This window comes from Capra hircus, chromosome 19 (genome assembly GCF_001704415.2).
Source record: "Capra hircus breed San Clemente chromosome 19, ASM170441v1, whole genome shotgun sequence".
NCBI lineage: Eukaryota > Metazoa > Chordata > Mammalia > Artiodactyla > Bovidae > Capra > Capra hircus.
In genome coordinates, this window is record NC_030826.1 from 18241895 (window position 1) to 18262201 (window position 20307).

Below are 20307 nucleotides of genomic sequence, written 5' to 3' on the forward strand. Positions count from 1 at the left end.
AGGCAGATAAAGAGAAGAAAATCAGAAGAAACAGATGGAGTAAGGAGCTAGTAGCAAATGTCTTCATCTAACACAGCTTCACTAGGGACCCAGTAAATAAATGGCATGGGAACCCTGAAGTGTGACCCTGGGGGCTTAGTCAACCTGACTCTTTCACTTCCTTTCTTCTATAAAGTCAAGAAATGAGAACAAGGACCTAAGCAGATCTTGCTGGTCACCTCCATGTTGCCCCTCCTCTACCCGCTCCCCTTTGGGCAGCCCTGATGTGGCTGAGATGGCTGCCCACCTCTCCTGGACCAGGTGTCTTGGGGAACCTCAACTCCAGGGCATGAGTCCTGACTGGACCAAGCTAGACAGGTGGGCTCAGCCCCCTTGCGAGTGATTGTTTTAAGCAAAAGCATGTTGTACACTTCTGACCAATGAGACACGAGGAAACCCCCGTAGGAGGCTTCTGGGAGAGGTTTTCCTTGATGATGGGGAAAAAGAAAAAACTCACAGGAAGTGCTCCCCCCACTTCTTGCCTCTTGGAGAGAGGACACACCCCAGGCCTAACTGGGGGAGCTGATGGAATGAGGTTAGGTGCGGGACGATGCCTCTGAGCCCCTGAAGGTGCCAGCCCTGGAGCTGCCCTACCTTGGGCCCACGTGCTAGGATGAAAAATACATTTTCTCAGCATTTAAGCCACTTTGCATTGGTTTCTGGTTCTTACAGCTGGATGCGCGTGTGTGCGTGTGTGTAGGGGGCTGACAGATGAAGGACCCTCTCTGGATGCTGCAGGAGTTAAAGGGAGGGGCGGCAGGGTGGCTGTGTGAAAAAAGGTGCTCAGTGCACAACAGAGAAAGGAACGGGGTTGGGGTGCCTCGGGCCAGGTGGCCTGCAGGGCAGTCACATGGTACCCAGGCCACCGCCTCCAGGGCTAGGGACGCCTTCCATTATGAGACCCCTGCGGGTCCCAGTGTCACCACCCGGCCCCTCATTCACAGCCTGGCCACTCCTGACCAGAATCCCTCAGGCCACCCAAGAGGGCTTTGTTCGGTGTCTGAATAGGAACGAAAGGGACAGAAGCCGGGTGGTCTCTGAGGTGAACTGGCCTGTGCATCCATCTGTCCCCCTGTCCAGTCCCTCAGCAAACCTCTCCTCAGCCTGACTGCCCGGGGCGGGGGCCGGGGGGGAACAGACCAGCTCCCAGGAAGCTCCCAGGAAAAGGACAGCTGTCCGGCTGTATTTCTCAGTGAAATAAAATAAAAATAGCCTAGGGAACAGCAACCAGGTGTGTAGATGGCTGTTAACACTGCCACATGCCCAGGGGCAGTAGGAGGTCCTCCTACTGTGTGACCAAGCTGTGTGACCAGCTGTGTGACCAAGAGTGACTGGCTCAACCTCTCGGAGCAATAACGTGTGCCTCATGAGGTGTTAGGATTTAAAAGGAAAGACCCGGAGCTTAGCCTGGAACCTGGCACAGAGCAAACTCCAGGTAAATGAGCGTGTTCCAGGCACTCAGTGCCCGGAGGCTGGTCACGAAGCTGGAACACAGGTTGTCTCCATCTGCTGGGATAGCGGTCCTTTCACCTCTTCTTTCTACATTCTTGACTTGGTTGAATTTTTTAAATGGATTGGATCATTTTTTTAAACTCAGAGCGGGAGACAAAAAGCTTGTTTTATTCTTTTAAAAAGTTACTCACAGTATTGTGGAGTTAGAACAGAATTCACCATGCATGCATGCTCAGTCGTGCCCGACGCTTTGCGACCCCATGGACTGTAGCCCAGCAGGCTCCTCTGTCCATGGGATTCTCCAGGCAAGAATACTGCAGTGGGTTGCCATGTCCTTCATCAGGGGATCTTTCCGATCCAGGGATCAAACCCGGGTCTTCTGCACTGGCAAGCGGATTCTTCACCATTGAGCTACTTGTGAATCCACCGTAATGCTCCTGTGTGCGCTTAGTCACTCAGTGGTGTCCGACTCTCCAACTCCATGGACTGCAGCCCGCCAGGCTCCTCTGTCCATGAATCCCTGGGATTCTCCAGGCAAGAATACTGGAGTGGGTTGCCATGCCCTCCTCCAGGGGATCTTCCCAACCCAGGGATCGAACCCAGGTCTCCCGCCTGTGGATTCTTTACCATCTGAGCCAACAGGGAAGCCCATACTGCTATAATACTACCCAAATCTCCAGCAGTGGGAGCCAAGAGGAAACAGAGGGCTTGGAGGAGGTGGTGGTTATGCTGTACCCTAAAAGACGGCAGAGTTGAACATGACAGCTGGATGGGGGATGGTGATGGGGGAACTGCATGAGCAAAGGCAGGGAGGAGCAAGAAGGCAGCCAGGCCAAGGAGGGGCCTGAAGGACTTGGGGAACCATCAGCTGCCCTGTGTGGCTGGAGGGTAGGCAGATAATAAGTGGGAGAGGGGAATAGGGCTGGGACCCATCAGACTCTCCCCTTTAGAAGAGGGCCGGCGAAGCAGGTTTGTGGTTTGGGAAGGAGCCCAGAGTTCACAGGGCAGCGTGGAGGGAGATGGGAGGCCTGCAGACCAGGGCCACGTAGGGGAAGGAGAGAGAGGTCTAGAGGGAAGAGCTTAAAGGCCAGGGGCCTGGCTTGCTGGATTTGGGCAGGGAGGAGGTGCGCAGACTCGCAGGCCCCGTCTCAGGGCTCTGGGTGGATGATGGGGCAGCCCCTGGGAGGTCCCCGAGAAGGAGGAGGAGTTTGGGGTGAGGAGCCTGAGGCTCACTGGGAGGACTTCAGCGGCTGGGGATGACTTTCCAGGGTCTTTTCCTGACCACAAATCCAGATCCCGGGGCACTCAGCCACAGGTCTCCCTGCCAAGCCCAGTGGACGCCGAGAAGAGAGTCCCCTCCACTTCTAACTAGTGACGCTGACCTGTCTCCAAGGGTGGAGGGGCAGCCCTGACTCCTCTCCATGGTGGCAGATGTAGGGAACATGTCTGGGATGAGGGACGGGGGTGGCCACCCGCACAAAGGGGAAGGCTGTGGCTTGAGGGCTTCAGAGACCAGGACTCAGAGAGGCTCGCAGGTCTGGGCAGAGGGCCCCATGGGTGCCCTCCCTCAGTCGGCCCGTGCCCGGCATGGGCAGGTCCAGCACCAGCCGTGTGCGAAGAAGAGATGGAAGCACAGACCTTTCCTCTTGTGGGATGGAAAAGATGCAGGAAATCCCCTCCCCAGGCCTGGGACTTCAGGGTGCCTGCGACACACCTGCGGCTTGTTTAAATGCAGGTTGAGATCAGGGAGGCTTGGGGCCAGGCTTGAGAGTCCACATCTCTGACCAGCTCCTGGGAGATGCTGCTACCATGGGCACTCGGACTAGTAAGGTTCCAGGTGACCCCTCAGAAAGTGAGGTTTTAGGTGACTTCTCAGGATCCTTCCAGGATTGGGAGGGAGGGGTCCAAGAGCAAGGCCAGTCTGGGTGTGCCACTTGGGACTCTGGGGTGCCAGCACTGGGAGGAAGACCAGGGGTGGGCCTGAGGGCAGGTGGGTGGTGAGGCCAAGGCTATCCCACCCCTGGGGGGCGGTTTCCTGGCCGGTGGGGCAGGAGGGAACTCGCTCTTTAAGGGGTAAGGGAGGGCACTTGTGCTGGGACACTGGGGAGGGTTGGGCAAAGGCTCAAAGAGCCCCAGGAGGGTGGAGCTTGCGTCCACTGGTTCGGACCTTGGCGTTAGGCCCTCGGTTGGTATCTTGGGTCCTAGAATAGTCTGAAAGGCGCGGCTCACTCTATGGCTTTGGTTAGTTTTAGGTCCATTCCATTTATTTATTTAATGGGAATGGTTGCTCATCAAAGGGGCATGCTGGCCCAGGGGCGCTGAGAGCCCGTGCCACCCCAGTGTCTCCCCCAGGCTGTGGTTCCCCGACCCCCCACACACCCGTCCCATCCATCCTACCCCCACCCTCCAGTACTGACCCAGCTCCTGGGTCCAATCACCCCTCCTTAGCCCCAGGCTGCACCCTTCAACCCCGCACAGACAATTCAAGTCAAAAAGAAATGCCTTCCTGCCAGCCCTCTGTTGCCCAGAAAATGGGGCTAACAGGAAACATCTCATTCATTATCTTCTAGTGAATTGAGGTTTAGTTACTTGAGATAACAAAACAGGGGGCTTCAGCCGGAAATGTCCACGTTATTGCTGTCAGTACAACAGAAGGTGGCAAATGAGAAAGACTGTGAGTCCCGAGAGCCTCACTGCGGAATTTCTGAATCAGGGTGAGGAGAAACGCAGCCGCGTTGCACACTCACCACCAGACCCTGGACGAACCCTGACCTCGCTAAGCCTTGGGGTTCTGGCCTGTGAGATGGAGCTGGCAGACGCCACCTCATTCTGTTCCTGTGGGGACCCACGGAGATTACGGATTGGAGAGCTTGGCAAAAAATAAACACTAGGCTGATTCATGGTGATGTATGGCAGAAACCAGCACCATATGCTAAAGTGCTTATCTTTCAATTAAAAAGACATGAATTAAAAAAAATAAATACCATGTAGGTATATGCTGCTGACATCTCATCAGCCTGAAGTCCCCCACGTGAATCAAGTCCCCTCCCTGTTGCCTGGTAGGGGTCAGATACCTATGGTAGCCACAGGGCAAGGGCGATGTCTTGCCTACCATAGGTCTCTCCCTTGAAGAAAATCCAAAGGATCTCAGCAGAGCTGCACAGCCTGCGGCCCTGGCAGGGGGACCTGAAACCCACATGTGCCTGGAGCCTGAGGGCGCCATTTCCAGGATCCTATCTATTTCCATGGGACTCGTGGGTGTTTACCCCACACTTCGGACGAGCAGGCCCAGGTAGGGGCTGGAGACACCAAAAGGCTCGACCACAGTCTGGTCACTGTGTCCAGCTGCCTCTCAGGCCAATGGGGACAGCAGAGACTAACATGGCCCAGCCCCTTCCCATCACTGTCCCTGTGAGGTATACAGGATGGGGGTTAAGGTGCCAGTTTTGCTAAGGAAGCAAACAGAACCCAGAAAGACTGAACCTATACCCAAGGTCACCAGGAGGGCATTTCTTAGAGTATGTCAAGGTGTCCCATGAAAAAAGGACTCTGAGATCAACAACTCAGAGACATTCTGGGCCCAAGTCAGAATTTTTAACTGAACTGCTGCGAGGGGTAAGTAGGTAATATTTTCAAACTTTCTTGACAGGATGCCCTCTCTTTGCAGGACCAAGATTCTTCAAACTCAGGGCTCTTCAAACCCCCTGCTTTGGGCGGCACCACCGTCAGAGTTTCTCTCTGTGCAGGACATTAAATGGGTTATTTCCACAGCAAAATGATGGGTGACGGAGGTGGGTGACGCACTGTGGTACCTTGAGACTGAAGGTACCCTGGTCCAGTCGTCCATCCCCCACTGCCAGGCGGCTCCTGGGGTGCAGTGCTGACTGCACCTCTGTGCAGAGGAGATGTCCAGTGGGATCTCCCAGGGACCTTCCAGAACTAAGCATCTTCCGGAAAGGAAGCTGGCTGCCCCTCCTGGAGGTCTGACCCTAAGGGGGCGGAAATGGGCAGAAGCGGCTGCCACGTCTAGGGCATTCCTACCCTCACATCCTCTCTGCCACAACTGTCATTTCTGGGAATTCTGAAGGAGCTCTCACATTCTGTCTCCCAAGAGAACCACAGAAACCAACACCGCCTCCCACACATCTTCCTGACCCTGCCAGGCAGACTGCATAGTGGGGCAGACCCCCGCAGCTGCGGTTTCTCTCTGCCCAGTGCCAGGTTGCCCCTCACCTGGCAGGTGTGCCTTCCTTGCATTTGGGGAACTACCCCTCCCCATTCCTGGCCCATCACAATTCCACCCTCTTCCAAGCTTAATCCTTTGCCCTGCCTGGGAAAATAGCAAACATCCTTAAAACACTGAATAGATGCTGGGAAGACACGTGGTACAATTTACCCTCTGGTCTTGAACTGCATTCTAATGGAAGAAGAATGCAAAGTTCCCTGGCAGTCCAGTGGTTAGGACTCGGTGGTTTCACTGCCGTGGTGCAGGTTTTAATCCTTGGTCAGGAACTACGATCCCACAAGCTGTGTGGCCACAGCCAAAGGGGGAAAAACTGGGGCAGGGAGGAGGTGGTCTTTGGTCTTCAGTAACGTGCTAAAGATGGTAAACCTAAACCCAGGTACCAGTGTTCTACTCAATGGTAGTGAGTAACAGTCACTCCATTTGAAAAGAATAACGAGAAAAGGATGCTGGGCTTCTGCCTCTGTCATCCCCACCACCTCTCACACCGAGTGGCTCCACCAACTAGTTCAAGACCAGAGCAGAGGCCGAGGGACGCCCTCCTCAGCCCACCAGCCGTGTCTGTCCCAGCACCAGCTCTGTGGTCATCTGTGCCCAGCAGGGTTCAATCTGTCCATCCCCTGGTGTGCTGCTTCTGTCTCTCTGCCTCTGGAGGGTGGCGTCCTCTGCCGACCCTCAGCCTAGACACCCGACCACCTCTTGCCAGGCCCTTCCCTCTGCATCAGACACGCTCCTGGAGCGAAACCAGCCTCAGCAGCACGGCCTTTGGGCCACTGTCGTGAGACCGCCTGTGGTAGCTGCAGCTCAGGCGCCCACCCCAGTCTGTTCTTAACTTGCAACTCAGCTACTCCTGAGCCCTCCTCAGTCAGGGCCATGTCTCCAGTGCCCAGGCAGGTTCCAACTAGTTTTATTTTTTTCACATTATACAATTATCCTTTTTTAAAAAATTTATTGAAATATAGTTAATATAGTTGATTTACAGCTAGTTTTAGGAACTTCCCTGGTGGTCCAGTGGTTAGGACGCCACGCTTCCGCTGTAGGGGACTTCGGTTCGATTCCTGGTTTGAGAACTAAGATCCCACATGCCGCAAAGTAAGACCAATAATAATACCAATAATAATACACCAAATAGTTTTAGGAATAGGTGTGAGTCCCATCGCAGAAGGAAAAGTCATTACACTCATAAAAATAAGAAAAGACATAATGAAATCATTACTTTTGGAAGAGGACATGATTGTTTACCTAGAAAATCCCAAGAAATCAACCAGAAAAAGTACTATAAGTAACAAATGAGTTCAGACCAGTGGGGAGATATGTGATAAATTGATAAAAATCAATAGTATTCTTATATACTAGTGACATGCAGCTAGTAAAAAAAAAAATCATTGGAAAAAATTATTTCATTCTCAGTAGTAACCAAGCACATTAAATATTAAACACTAATTTAGCCTAATTCTAAGACATTTATTTTTAATGTTAATATTTTGCTCCTACTGGGAGAACTAAGCATATAATAAAGATGGTGATATTCTCTAAATTAATAAGCTTAATGCGATACCAATTAAAGAACTTGAAAATGTGTTTATATACTTAAAAATCCATAAACGGTGAAGAATCAGAGAGCTCTTTTTTTTTAAAGGTAATGATGGTTGACTTTTCTCAATTTTAAAATATACCAAGAAATAATGATCAAAATTTTACAACGCTGCATTAAAAACAAGACAAAATAATCTTTGCACATCGCAAAGAATAACAATGGCAACAGATTATAATACATGGGAGAGAAAAGCATCCATCAGTCCATAGTGACACTCGGGAAAGGGAGTGAAGGAAAGATCTTCTTTACAGAACAACCTCTGTATCTAGAAGGAATGACAGAAAAACCATCATTTTGCAGCCACCTGTGTAATTCACATGGGCCAGGAGCATCAAGGAATACTAAAATCAGACTTCCTTGGTGATACACTGGACAAGAATCCACCTGCCAATGCGAGGGACACCAGCTCAGTCCCTGGTCCAGAAAGATTCCACCTGCCACAGAGCAACTCAGCCCAGGTGCCACAACTGTGTGCCCTAGAGGCTGTGCCCTGCAACCAGAGAAGCCACCAAAGTGAGCAGCCCCGGACACCAACGAGAGAGTATCCCCCCACTCTCTGCAACCAGAGAAAGCCCAGACAGCAACGGAGACCCAGTGCAACCAAAAACAAAAACAAGCTCTAAAAAAGAATGCTAAAGCCACTGTGTGAAAAGCTATGAGAGAACCAAATATTCACACTGTCTAAGGTACCATCCCACAAACTAATTATAAAGGAGACAAAGCACCATTATACTGAAGAGATCAAGCAGATGCAGCCTTACCCAACCGGTCAAACTCAGCATCAGCACTTAATGGGACAAACCGACATCATGTGACCCCTTATGTGATGCTCCGAGGAGCACACACCATCAACTCTTCTTGCCAAAAGTGCGAGGAAGCAGTCAGAGACACCCAGGCTAGGGCAGAGCCTATAGGACAACCGGCCTTGGACTTGGCAGAAAACATCAATGCGAGTTATAGGAGCAAAGAAAATCAGAGATAGTACTGATTTCAGGGAGACGAAACAGGCACAGGACAAACCAGATGCTGTATGTGATCCTTGACTGGATCCTAAATCAAAACAAAAGGGAGCTAGGCAGGACATTTTGAGGACAACTGGGGGAATCTGATATAAGATTAAGTCCTAGGTGTGATGGTGGCTCTTGTTTAGACAAGAGACTGTCTTTGTCCCTACATTCCGAAGTGTTTATGGGGAAAATGTCAAGATGTCTTTACTTACTTAAAATGCTTCTGCAAAGTAACACGGAAGGAGATAGACGACAGACTATCAGTGACAAAATAAAGAAAGAAAAAGCAAATGTGAGAGAAAGTAACAGTGAGTCTAGACGAAGAGTATCTGCGTGTTTATCAGACCCTTCTTCAACTGTCTGTCTGAACATTTTCAAAACAAAGCACAAGGAAAAGAAACAGAAAAAAGAAACAATGAAATTCAGTTCTAGTTTAGAAATAAATTCAAACTATTAATAGAACCAAATGTTACATGAGCCTCATGATAAATTCCAAATGAGTCAAAGTCAAATATTTTCATAAACTGGGGGTTATAAATAAGATAGCTTATTTTTTTCTGCTAGAGATGGGAAATAAGTGCCTAACTACTGAAAAGTGAAAAATATAATTAGAAATAATGCAGATATGATATAACTGAAAACAGAAATACTCAAATGCAGGAAATAGAATGAAAATGAAAAAGCAACAGAATAAGAAAAAAAAGATAAATGATATTAAAAATACAAAGAACTGATTTAAAAATATAAAGATCAAAACAAAAATTCCTCTTGATAAGTGCTCAAAAGAGATGGACATACCAGTTCGTGCAGAAGGAAATACCAAGAATAAACAGTAACATGGAAAAAAGTGCAAGGTCGCATTAGCAATTAAAAATGAAAATTTAAACCAGTTTGAGATCTTATTATACACTCGTTAAGCTGGAAAACAAATCTGAACTAATACTCAGTGTTGATGGGGACCCTCACGCCTCAGAGAGGGTCTGATATTTGGCCAATCAGGAGGTAGGGAAGGGAAAGGGGAGGGGACAGACAGAGAGAAACAAAGATCCTCCTCGGCCCCAGGAAGTATGGCCGGAGGTCCACATGGCTGTGTCCAGTTGAGTGGGCAAACAGGCTCTCGATTCCATCCACTCAGTGTCTAGAGCCTGGGAGCAGGTGTCCCCTGGTCATCCCCACCTGGAGTCGGGGTTTTAGAAGTCTGTGCCGCAGGCCAGTCTTCTGACTGGCAGCCAAGTGCTAAGCTGCGAAGAGCCCACCCAGGCTGGGAGCCAGGGGATGGTCAGTGGTACTGAGGGAGGTCCATCCCAGCACGCCCTGCAGGCTTGGGGCTGCCCAGGACCCCTCCCTCTTCACCCCCAACCTCCACTCTCTGGGAGCACAGCTCCGTTTGGCTTCCACCCTGCTCACACCAGCTCAGGGGCTGGGGCAGGCAGAAGCTGCTGGAGCATCAGCGGTTGAGGGGTTGACCAGCCAGCCAGGTTCCCCTCCGGGTGGAACACAGTGAAGATATTAGTAGTGACCAGGGACGCTCAATCCTGGCCCAGATTTAAGCAGAGAGGTGACATGGCTCTGTCTGGGACTCAGACACAGCAAATATCATTAGGTGGATACTGTATGAGCCAAAACAGCTCACACACGTGGGTCACAAATGCACGTGGTTAACTGCTAAGGACAGGAAGTGGATTTTGAGATCCAGAAACAGTTTAGCGCTAGCTTCACGATGGCAGGGTGATTACTGCACTCTATTGCGTGTCTTCTCTTCTAAAGAGAAGACAATGGCACCCCACTCCAGCACTCTTGCCTGGAAAATCCCAGGGACGGAGGCCCTGGTGGGCTGCAGTCCGTAGGGTCGCTGAGGGTCGGACACGACTGAGCGACTTCCCTTTCCCTTTCCTTGCCCTCTAGAGTTGCTGATAAATCGACAACAATATTTGGGACTTTTTTTGTTTTTAAAATAAAGAGCAGCTACCCTCGTGGGAATTCCTGAGAGTAAAGGCAGGGCTAGGAGCCCCAGGACCTGCTCATGTGTGTGAGCATCCTCCAACCGGTCGTACCCACACTTGAACTCAGACTGCATCACCCAGTCACCCAGGGGGGTCACACAGGACTCTTACTCATGAAAGGATGTGCTGTCCTGTTTGTCCCAGCTCTGTGCTGTGAGGTCCTGCAAATGACCCAGCAGCTGCCCTCTGACCCTTCCCTTCGCTCAACAGCCCAATCGCCCCTCTCCTTGTCCCTGGACGGGGAGAGAGGTCTCCCAACTTCGTCTCTTTTCCCTAGCCCCACCCGATTTCCGGGCTTCCCTGGTGTCTCAGCTGGTAAAGAATCCGCCTGCAACGCAGGCGACCTGGGCTCGATCCCTGGGTTGGGAAGATCCCCTGGAGAATGGAAAGGCTACCCACTCCAGCATTCTGGCCTGGAGAATTCCATGGACTCTATAGTCCACGGGGTCGCTAAGAGTCAGACACGACTGAGCGACTTTCACCCGACTTCCAGATGGGTTTGTCTGAAACACAACAGAGCTGCCTCACTCTCTGCTTCCACCTTCGGGATAAAATCCACCCTGTCCTCACCTGCCTGGCAGCCCTTCTCCTCTCTCACCCGCCCTCTCTCCTGCCAAGTTACCCTTCAGCCATCCTTCCCTTCCACTTTGGGGGACCCTGTTCAAGACTCAAGTTCAGGGGCTTCCCTGGTGGCTCAGTAGTAAAGAATTCTCCTGCCAATGCAGGGGACACAGGTTCAATCCCAGATCTGGCACGATCCCACATGCCAAGGGACAACTGAGCCCGTGCGTCACAACTACTGAGGCAACGCTCCAGAGCTTCTGAGCTGCAACTACTAAAGCCCGCACACCACAGCCTGTGTCTGCAACAAGAGAAGCCGCGATGGGAAGCCTGCACACCGCAATGAAGAGCAGCTCCGGTTTGTCACAGCTAGAGAAGACCCAGAATAGCCATAAAGAAATACAGAAATCTTTGAAAGGAAACAAAAGACTCAGGCCCAGCATCACCTCCGGGAAGCCTTTCCCATCTCCAGGCAGAGTGTGTCTACTGTCTTCATGCCCCAGCTATACCTGAAGAGGCCACCAGCCCTGCCCTTCTCACAGCTGGGAACAGAGATTTCTCTCTTAGAGCCTCCCTCCCCCGCAGAAGCTCCCTCCCTCAGGGAAGGAGTCCTAACCTTGCCAGCTGCGTGTCCTGCATTATAACTGAGCAGGACCCTATGGGGCCTTCCCAGGATCATCCCCCATGTCCTCACCTGCCTCTTGTCTATAGAAAACTTTTAGCCTCTGAGGTTCTCCCTGAGTTCCAAAGATCACAGCTACCAGAGAAGTCAGAAAAGGCAGAAACAAAGGAAAACAAGTCGAGCAAGACAATATTAGTTTAGCCATTGAGCAAAACCAAGGACCTTTAGTTCCTCCTCAAAGGCTACAGATAACATTCTGAGCCATATCCTTGCCCTGTTCCTCAGATACTGAAACCCCCACCATGCGGAAGTAGTTAAGTGCCTGCGGACCACAAGCATGTAGACCCCAGACCAGGTGGAACCAGAAAGTTGATGATGTTGACTGCTGATTACCTCACCACCAACCAATCAGAAGAACGTCCATGAGCTGATCACGCACCGTGCGTGCAACACCCTCCCTCACCACGTCTTTAAAAACCTTTCCCTGAAAACCACTGGGGAGTTGAGGCCTTTTGAGCTGCCTTGATTCCTTGCATGGTGCCTTCAACAAATGCTGCACTTTCTTTCACCACAGCCTGGGTGTCAGGAGATTTACTGCAAGGGGGCAAGTGGACCGAAGTTTGGTTTGACAACATCAAACTTGACAGAGCAGGTGCTCAAAAAGATCTGTAAAAGAATGGAAACAGCCCATCCAGAAAACCTAGAGTGAGCAGCAGTAACAGTCACATTAACAGGAGAACTAAGTGACGTGGGTTTGATCCCTGGGTCGGGAAGATCCCCTGGAGGAGGAAATGACAGCCTACTCCAGCAGTCTTGCCTGCAGAAATCCCAAGGGCAGAGGAGTCTGGTGGGCTACAGTCCATGGGGTTGGAAAGAGTCAGACACAATTTAGCAACTGAACAACAGTAACATTATCCCGCTTTACAGATAAGCAGACTGAGGCACAGAAAGGTTAAATAACCTCTCAGGGTCATGTAGCTAGAAAGTGGCAGAACTGGGTCTCAAACCAGGTGTGCCTGATGCCAGGGCCAGGTTCCCAAACACTTCTCTGTGGCACAGGGAGAAAGTTAAAAGCCAGCCTGTTCTGAGCTGAGATGCCAGGGAGAGGTGGAGTGGTTGGAGAGCAAGAGGGGTCACAGGCCTTCCATGGCTGGGAAAAGCCCCGGCGCAGGCCTGGAGAACATGGACTGGGTGTTCAGAAGGATGTCCAGGCCCTGCCCTTGCCACACACCAGCCCAGGACTGCAGAGGATCTCAGAAGGGCACCAGGCAGGAAACCGGAGCAGCCAGAGAAATCCTGGCCTCCCGAGACTCTTTAATCACCGTTTGCACAGGAAGTGGTGGTGATGCATAATTCAGGGTGAGGCTGCAGGCAGTCGCTCTCTGCTCTGAAACCTCAGCTTCCTGCTGGCACCTGCCACCTTCCATAGTATCTTTTGGGTGGCACACTGCCTGCAGCCCCACCTACATGCAGTGCTCGCCCGCCCTGTAGATTACAAATCTACTTATAGCCCCTGCCTGCACTGCTCCGCGTCTGGAACCCAGACCATCCCAGATTTAGAAAGCCCAAGGAGGTCTCGGATTGGAAGATTCTATGTCAAATTCGTGAAACTCAGATCTGATCATTTTCCCATCCCCTGGCACTTGAACCTGGGACTCCCAGTGGCAGGCAGCTAGGGAGGCAGTTATAGAATCAGACAGACCTGGGTTCATATCCCAACTCCTCCAACTACTGTGGGACCCCAGACAACTTATTTCACCTCTCAGATCCTCATCTCATGGCAGGGATGAAAAGGAATAAGAAATATGAAGGCCATCAGCACCCATCCTTTCCTCACCCCACTCTGTCCACAGAGCCACCAGTGGCTGCAGGAGCAACTCTGGCCCTTGCACAAAGGAGGCCAAGCCCAGAAAAGTACCAGGTGTTAGAAAGGGGCCAGAGGTGCCCTCCAGGGGCTGAGAGCAGGTGGGCAGGAGAGACCATGCCAACAGGTGCTGTGCTTGGCCTTTATATATTATCTCCTTTCCTCCAAACAGGCCCACAAAGAGGACTGCTGACTCCCATCTTACAGAGAAGGAAGCTGAGGTCCGTCCATCATAATAAGCACCTTTTAAATAACCTGGGCTTTCCCTTCTTTCAGAAAGACCTTGCCAGACCCAATAGCCTATGTGGAAAGTGAGAAATCAAATTGTAAAAACAGCTAAGTCCAGCGAGTGGAGGCAGGCACTGGGCTGCTGCCGCCATCCAAACTCAGCTCTGAGCCGGTCGCACAGTCCCAGCCCCTGAGCCCTCCCTAAGGTCCCTAAGGCCACCAGCCGGCCCTTGCTCTCACCCCGCTGCCCTTCCTGTGCCTCCTGCCCTTCCCTGCGTGGAGCCGCTTGTCACTCCCTGCAAATGCCTGTCCCTGGATCTAGGCTTAGGCTTTGTGCACGAAGATAGTAAATGTTGGGTGGTGGATGGAGAGATGGGGAGGCTGGTGGATGGGTGGGTGAACAGACGGATGGACAAAGGGATGGATGGGTAAGGAATAGATAAGGAGATGGAAGGGTTGATGGGTAGGTGGGCAGGTAGAATGCATTGAAGGGCTAAAGCACATTCTTTGGATCTGTCACTGGCCGGCTCCACAACCCCACTGGGACGCCAGGTGCATGGCGGGTTTCACAGGCCAGCTTGGAACTCCTGACTCCTTGCCCAACCTGCCTCCTGCCTCAGTCTTTCCCATCCAGGAAATGGCTGCCTCCAAATTCTCTCCTCTCACACCCACTTCCAATGGCTCTATTATTCAATTGCAGGCGCGTCTCTTCTGCTTGGCCCTAGCTCCAGTCTCCAGCAAGTCTCACATGGATGGAGGGACAGCCTCCCCACAGGTTGCCCTGCCCAGCCCTGCCCCCTCCCTTCACTCCTCTTGCTGTGCCTCTAACCCCTGGGACCCCTCCTGCCTCTGCCTGGATCAGCTTTCTCCAGATCTCTGCAAGGCGCAACCCCCAGTTCATTCCAGGCTCCATCCAAATGTCCATCTATGAGAGAAGAGGCTGTCCATGGTCATTCTAAGGGCAAAAATCTTCTTGTCTCAGTACTTTCTGATTCTCCCTAGTACCCGACTCCCACCGGACAGTACTTGCCATTCCTTTGCCAGTTTCCTTTCCAGCCCCTCCCCCATGTAAGTTCCAGGTCACTCCTGAGTCCTGGTGCCTGGAGGAGTTTTGGCATATAATAGGTATGCAAGATATTAATGGAAAAAAAAATTTTTTTTAAATCCTGGACACATGTATTGACAACCACCGAATGTGAAAGGTATTTCCATTAAGACTATCCTATAAAAATTTCAGAGCATTCACCCAATCATGTTGAGGACAGAGGTTCACCCAGGCATGACATTCACTGTTTCCAGGCCAACGGGCATTTTGCCTTCCATCCCACTCCAGATCGGGTTCATCCACCTCTAACTGTCAACCCCAGCCAGCTGTCAGCCTCCCCTTCTGTGCTCAACCTGGTGGGACTGCTCTGGTCCCTGGGGTGGGGATGACCACTGGGGCTGCTGTAGCAGGAGGCAAAGGAGCATCTGCCCTCAACACTCCCCAGCCCCCAACACACATATACTCCCACCAGAGCTGGGGCAGAACCCCCTCCCAGCCCCACATCAGTGGACCCATGAACATGGTGTTCCTGTCTGCACCAAGTTATATGGGGGAGCACCTGGATACCTCCATTTACAGGTGTAGCTCAGAGCCGGAAGCTCAGAGCTGGACAAGGAGGGTGGGCCCAGAGCACCAGAGACTGTTCATAGATCTGGACCTCAATCCCCCAAGAACCCCTCAGCCTAGAACAGCCTCTCAAAGATGCTAGCAAGTGTTTACAAAAAAACAAGAGTAGCAGCAGTTCTGACAGTGGGCCTACTCCATGCAGACACTGAATGCTTTACATGTATTAACGTGTTCAAGCCCCACAATAATGCTATGGAATGGGGCCTGTTATCGCCCCCATTTTATGGATGAGTAAACAAAGGCCTAGGGAGGTGAGAAACAAAAGCAAGATATGAGAAGTCAACAGGAGTTCAGGGCACTGAGCCATCATTTCCATCCTCATCATAGAGATCCCACTCCTGCTTAGTACAGACTTCCAGGGTTGGGACAGTGTTGGGTCTGCTCCCCCTGCCCCCATCCTTACATTCTGAGAATTGTCAAGTTATGTATCTCACATATGACTCATGTTTTCATCAAAATGTCTTCTCTTTTCTACTATGATTCCCAAGTCAATACATTAGGGGAATATCAGAGGCCAATGTGATATTATATATAACATTATTATTAACTATAGTCTTCACTCAAACATCCTTTGTTTTTGCCTAAAGTCCTCTTCTTGTTCCAGGGCCCCATCCAGGACACCACATTATATTCAGTTGTCATGTCTCCTTAGACTCTGCGTGGCTAGGACAGTTTCTCAGACTTCCCTTGGATGTGATGAACTTGACAAATGTGAGCAGGACTAAGCAGGTGCTGTGTAGAATAATGTCTGTCCATCGAGGTTTGCGTGATGTTTTCTCATGACTAGACCAGGGTGACGGGTTTGGGAGGGAGACTGCAGGGGTAAATTTCCTCTCCCATCATATCATATGAAAGATATATAATATTAATATCTACATGACTTATCATGGCTGATGTTGACCTTGCTGACCCAGCTGAGGCAGAGTGTGTCGGGATTCTCCACTGAAGAGTTGGCCTTTTCCCCTCTTTCCATACTGTGCTCTTTAGAGGGTGTCACTATGCATATGTCACACAAGGGTGGGGGATTATGCTGCACCTCGTTGATGGAGAATTATCTACATAAATTATTTTAATTCCTGTACAGGAGACTTTCCTAGTATTTATTTATTCATTTATTAAATCACTTACTGATGTCATATGGCCTCATGGATATCTGTTTTATACTTTGCAACTTAGGTTTCTATGTGATTTTTAAACAAACGGGATAGAAACTGTCAGAAAACATAGCTTTTCGAAGGGGGGAATGACATTCCTATTTTTTAGTGCAAAACAGGTGTGCATGTGTGAATCTGGTGTGCAGTGAGCAGGGCTGAAAAATGTAATTCTGTGGATCTCAGTTCTTAACACTATGTGAACAGAACCACCCCTACACGGCTCTGTCCGTGGTCCTGCCTGGGTTTACAACCAGCCTGGGAGACTGAGATGTAAAGCTCCCCCTTCTCCAACTAGCAGGCAGGACGGCGTCTGAGTGATAAATGTAGGACTGTACTGGGTAGGCAAAAAGTTCACTCGGGCTCTTCTGTAACATCGCGTGGAGAAAGCCGAGTGACCTTCTTGGCCTACTCAATAAATTCTCTATTTTCTGTTACAACAGGATGAAATGAACAAGATGAAATTCAACAGGAATAAAGTCCAAGTTACAGGTTTAGATCCAAGAAATTACTGACACAGACAACTGCCCTGATCTCTTCAACAAGTCAGGATTACTCAAGTTGGAAAAAAAAAAGAACTGAATTAAAGAAAGAGAGACCTAGAGGTCAGAACAACTGGATGCAGTGCACGGTTCTGGTGAGGAAAGTGGTTTGAACAAAACAGCACAGATCGGCCTTTTGGGGCCAAATAGGGAAATCTGAATAAGTTATGCATAATAATTAAGCTGAGAATTTATTGGAGCAGAAGAGTGCTGATCATTTACTGGGAAAAAATCAGGTTACAAGACAGTATGCACAGCATGACCTCATTTTATGGAGAAAATTTACATATAAGCATAGAAACAGCTCTGGAAGGATGTGAGCGAGGTGACACAGCGGGGCTACCTGGGGGATGGGAACATGGCACTTTGGTTTTTGCTTGTCCATATTTCTATTCCCACAGTGCATATAAACTGATTTTGTAATGATAGAAAATTATGCTTTAAAAAGAAAAATCAGGGCTCCATGTTCCCGACACAGGCGGCATAGGATCGATCCCTGCTCAGGGAACCAGATCCCACACGCTGGAAATGAAGAACTCGCGTGCCACAAGGATAATCAAAGATCCTACGTGCCACAACTAAGACCCAGCACAACCAAGACCCTACATAAACAAATACATTTAAAAGAAAATCACTGATCCTCCTCCAGGATAAAGGGGCATCTTGGCTTGGCACGGGTTGCTAAGAAAGATCCCAAGGGATTTCAGTGGCCAGAAACTTAACCTGAGAGCATCACTCAAAAGACAGCCTTGCCCCCAGACACCTGCTGTGTGTGATGCGCTGGGGCTGGAACAGTCCCGGGGGTCTCCTGGTCCAGCCCCTCCATGTTATTACTAGGAAAAGTCTCACACAATTGATGGTGGCTTCAGGGCTGGAAGCCAGAGGTTTGGCCCCTGCCAGGTCCTATGGAAATGGCCTGAGGCTTCAAGAATAGAGGGTATTTGGCCTGGAGAAGGGAAGATGGGAGGGAGAGAGGGGGGAGGGGACAGGAGTGCTGTTTTCACATATTTAAAGACTGCCACGTAGAAGTGAGACCCATGTGAGTTCCTGTGCAGAACCACGATGACTAAGTGACAGCAGATTTGGCTCCTGAGTGTTAAGAGGCAGAAGCGCAAACAAGAGGAGCTGTTCAGCTCCGGGAGAAGGTGGGGCTGGTGAGGGGCTCACCGAGAGCTAACGTGGCTGCCTGCCAGAGCCTACTGGGAAGCTCTTCCCACCACTGAGACCGTGGCTCTGGGACTCCAGTTGCAGCCAGGGCCAGCAGCTTCTTCTCCCCATGCTTGGGGTCTGCAGCCTGCCTCAGAGGATGGGAGGGGTCAGACCAGCCTTTGGGAAGAAGGATCAAGGGGCTGTTGGAAACCGCCCTGAGCAGATCCTGGCAGAGGGAGAGCCTGGGTTCCAAAGGGCGGGCAGCAATGGGCCTCTCCCACACGTGGTACCTGAGTCCTCAGACTTGACACCTGCCTCATCCTCTTCTACCTACCGCTCTCAGGGACTCCCAGGCCCCAGCCCAGCCCAGCGACCACAAAGAGACGATTATCTATCATCCTTCCCCCTTGCCAGGTGACAGGGAGGCGTGGATCCAACCCAACCAGTCCCGGGTTCTCCCATGTTCTGGAATGCTAGGCCCCAGCTGTTCCCAGAACAGAAAGCCAGGGAGTGCCAATGCAGAGCCAGAGGCCTCAGGTGGCCTTGGAAAGTCACTACTCAAGGTTTCGTGCCCTGACCATTTCAGAGTGGGCAGGAGCAGGAGTGTGGGATGCTCTCCTGCCAGGTAGGTGCCTTGCACATCCCCCACCACACACACATACCCACCTCTCCTCCATGGCATGAGAGAACACTGGTCTCTGCTCACCCCACTGGCAGCACCCACCCTCGGATCACAGCCCTGCTAACACTGTTCCTGCTTTCCCCAGATCCGCGCGGCCCCCACCCCGTTGCAGACACTGCTCAGCTGCTGTTCCCCAGCTTGGCTGTGGCAGGCTTGCTTGCCGCCACAGCCAGCTGCCAGTCAGGCCTGCCCCTCGGAGCCCGCAGGGTGCGGGGAGGAGGGGTGGTCACCAGGCGCTAGGCTGAGAATCCAGGCAGGCCGAAGGCAGACACCTCCCGCTAGGTTCCAGGCCGGCTGGGTGCAGTCAAGGGGCCGAGGCGGTAGAGCGCCCCTAGTTGTCCTCTCCTCCCCTCGGCCAGGCCCAGTGGGGCGTGTGCTTCCCCCCTACTCCATCCCGCCCCTAACCCCGGCCCCCGTCCTGGGATTCCTGCACCGGACCTCTGCAATTAGGTCTCCGCAGGGCAGGCAGGGGAGGGGGTCCCAGAGCTAGAATCTGACGGTTCCCCCCGCCCCATATACCGAGTAGGCTGAAGAATGGTTAGAGGGACCCTCAGGGCCCGGGGTAAGCAAGGTGGGCAGAGAAGCCCCCCTGCTCCCCACTCCGGGGCGCGATGCGTGACACTCGCAGCACCTGCGCGAAAGGTGGAAAGCCAGGGTCCGACAGGGCGGGGAAGCCCCGGGGCTCGAAGTCCTCAGGTCAGGCGGGATGCCTCAGGGCTGCAGCCGCCGCCGCCGGGACTGGGAGCGGGCAGGTGAAAGCGCGAGGAAGCCGGGGGTGGGGGGACTGGCGCCCGGGCACCCCCGCCGCGGGGCCCTTACCTCCTCGCCTTGGCCAAAGCGCAGTCCGAGCGCCGCGACGCGCTCCACGCGCAGGAAGCCGTCGGGGTCGCGGCCGCACACCTCGAACACCTCGCGCAGGCGGCGCACTGAGCGCAGCAGAGCCGCGGGGGCGCCCGCCCAGCCCGCGCCGCCCGCCATCCGGGCCGGCCCCGCAGTTAGCCCGAGCCACGCGCCCTCCCGCCCCGCGCCGCCGCCGCCGCCGCCGCCGCCATCGCCGCGCGCCCTCCGCCCGGCGCTGCGACGCGCAGCCTCCGCCCGGTGGCGGCGGCGGCCGAGCCGTGTCAGCAGCGGCGCCGCAGCCCCGCGGCTCGGGGCGGGCGGGGGAGCGGGAGGCTGCAGACAAAAGGAGCCGCGCGCCTCCGAGGGCGGCCGCCCGCGCGGCCCCGCCGCCGCCGCCCCCAGGCTCGGGATCCCTGGGCCGCTCTGAGCTCGTCCCGTCCCCTGGAGAGCTAGAGGGTGGGTGTGCGACCCGCGCCCGGAAACCCAGGTCGGCCCCAAGGCTCCGCCCCTGCTTGGAGGAGTCCGCGAGGAAGCCCGAGCCCCCCACCGGACCACCCGCGCTGGGGTCCAGCCGCCTCTCCCCCACCTCAGCCCCCCACCAGACGCCAACCCATCCCCGCTCACCGCGCCCTTTGTACGCGCCGGCGGTGCCGAG

At 52.6% G+C, this 20307-nt stretch overlaps 1 protein-coding gene across 1 annotated transcript in view; it reads right to left on the minus strand.

The window, feature by feature from the left end:
• RAB11FIP4 (RAB11 family interacting protein 4) overlaps positions 1-19977 on the minus strand; it is a 104613-nt gene extending 84636 nt beyond the window's left edge. Inside the window, exon 1 of the mRNA XM_018064266.1 lies at positions 19632-19977. Coding sequence (XP_017919755.1) covers positions 19632-19790 — 159 coding nt within the window. The 5' untranslated portion in view covers positions 19791-19977. The remainder of the gene's footprint in view (positions 1-19631) is intronic.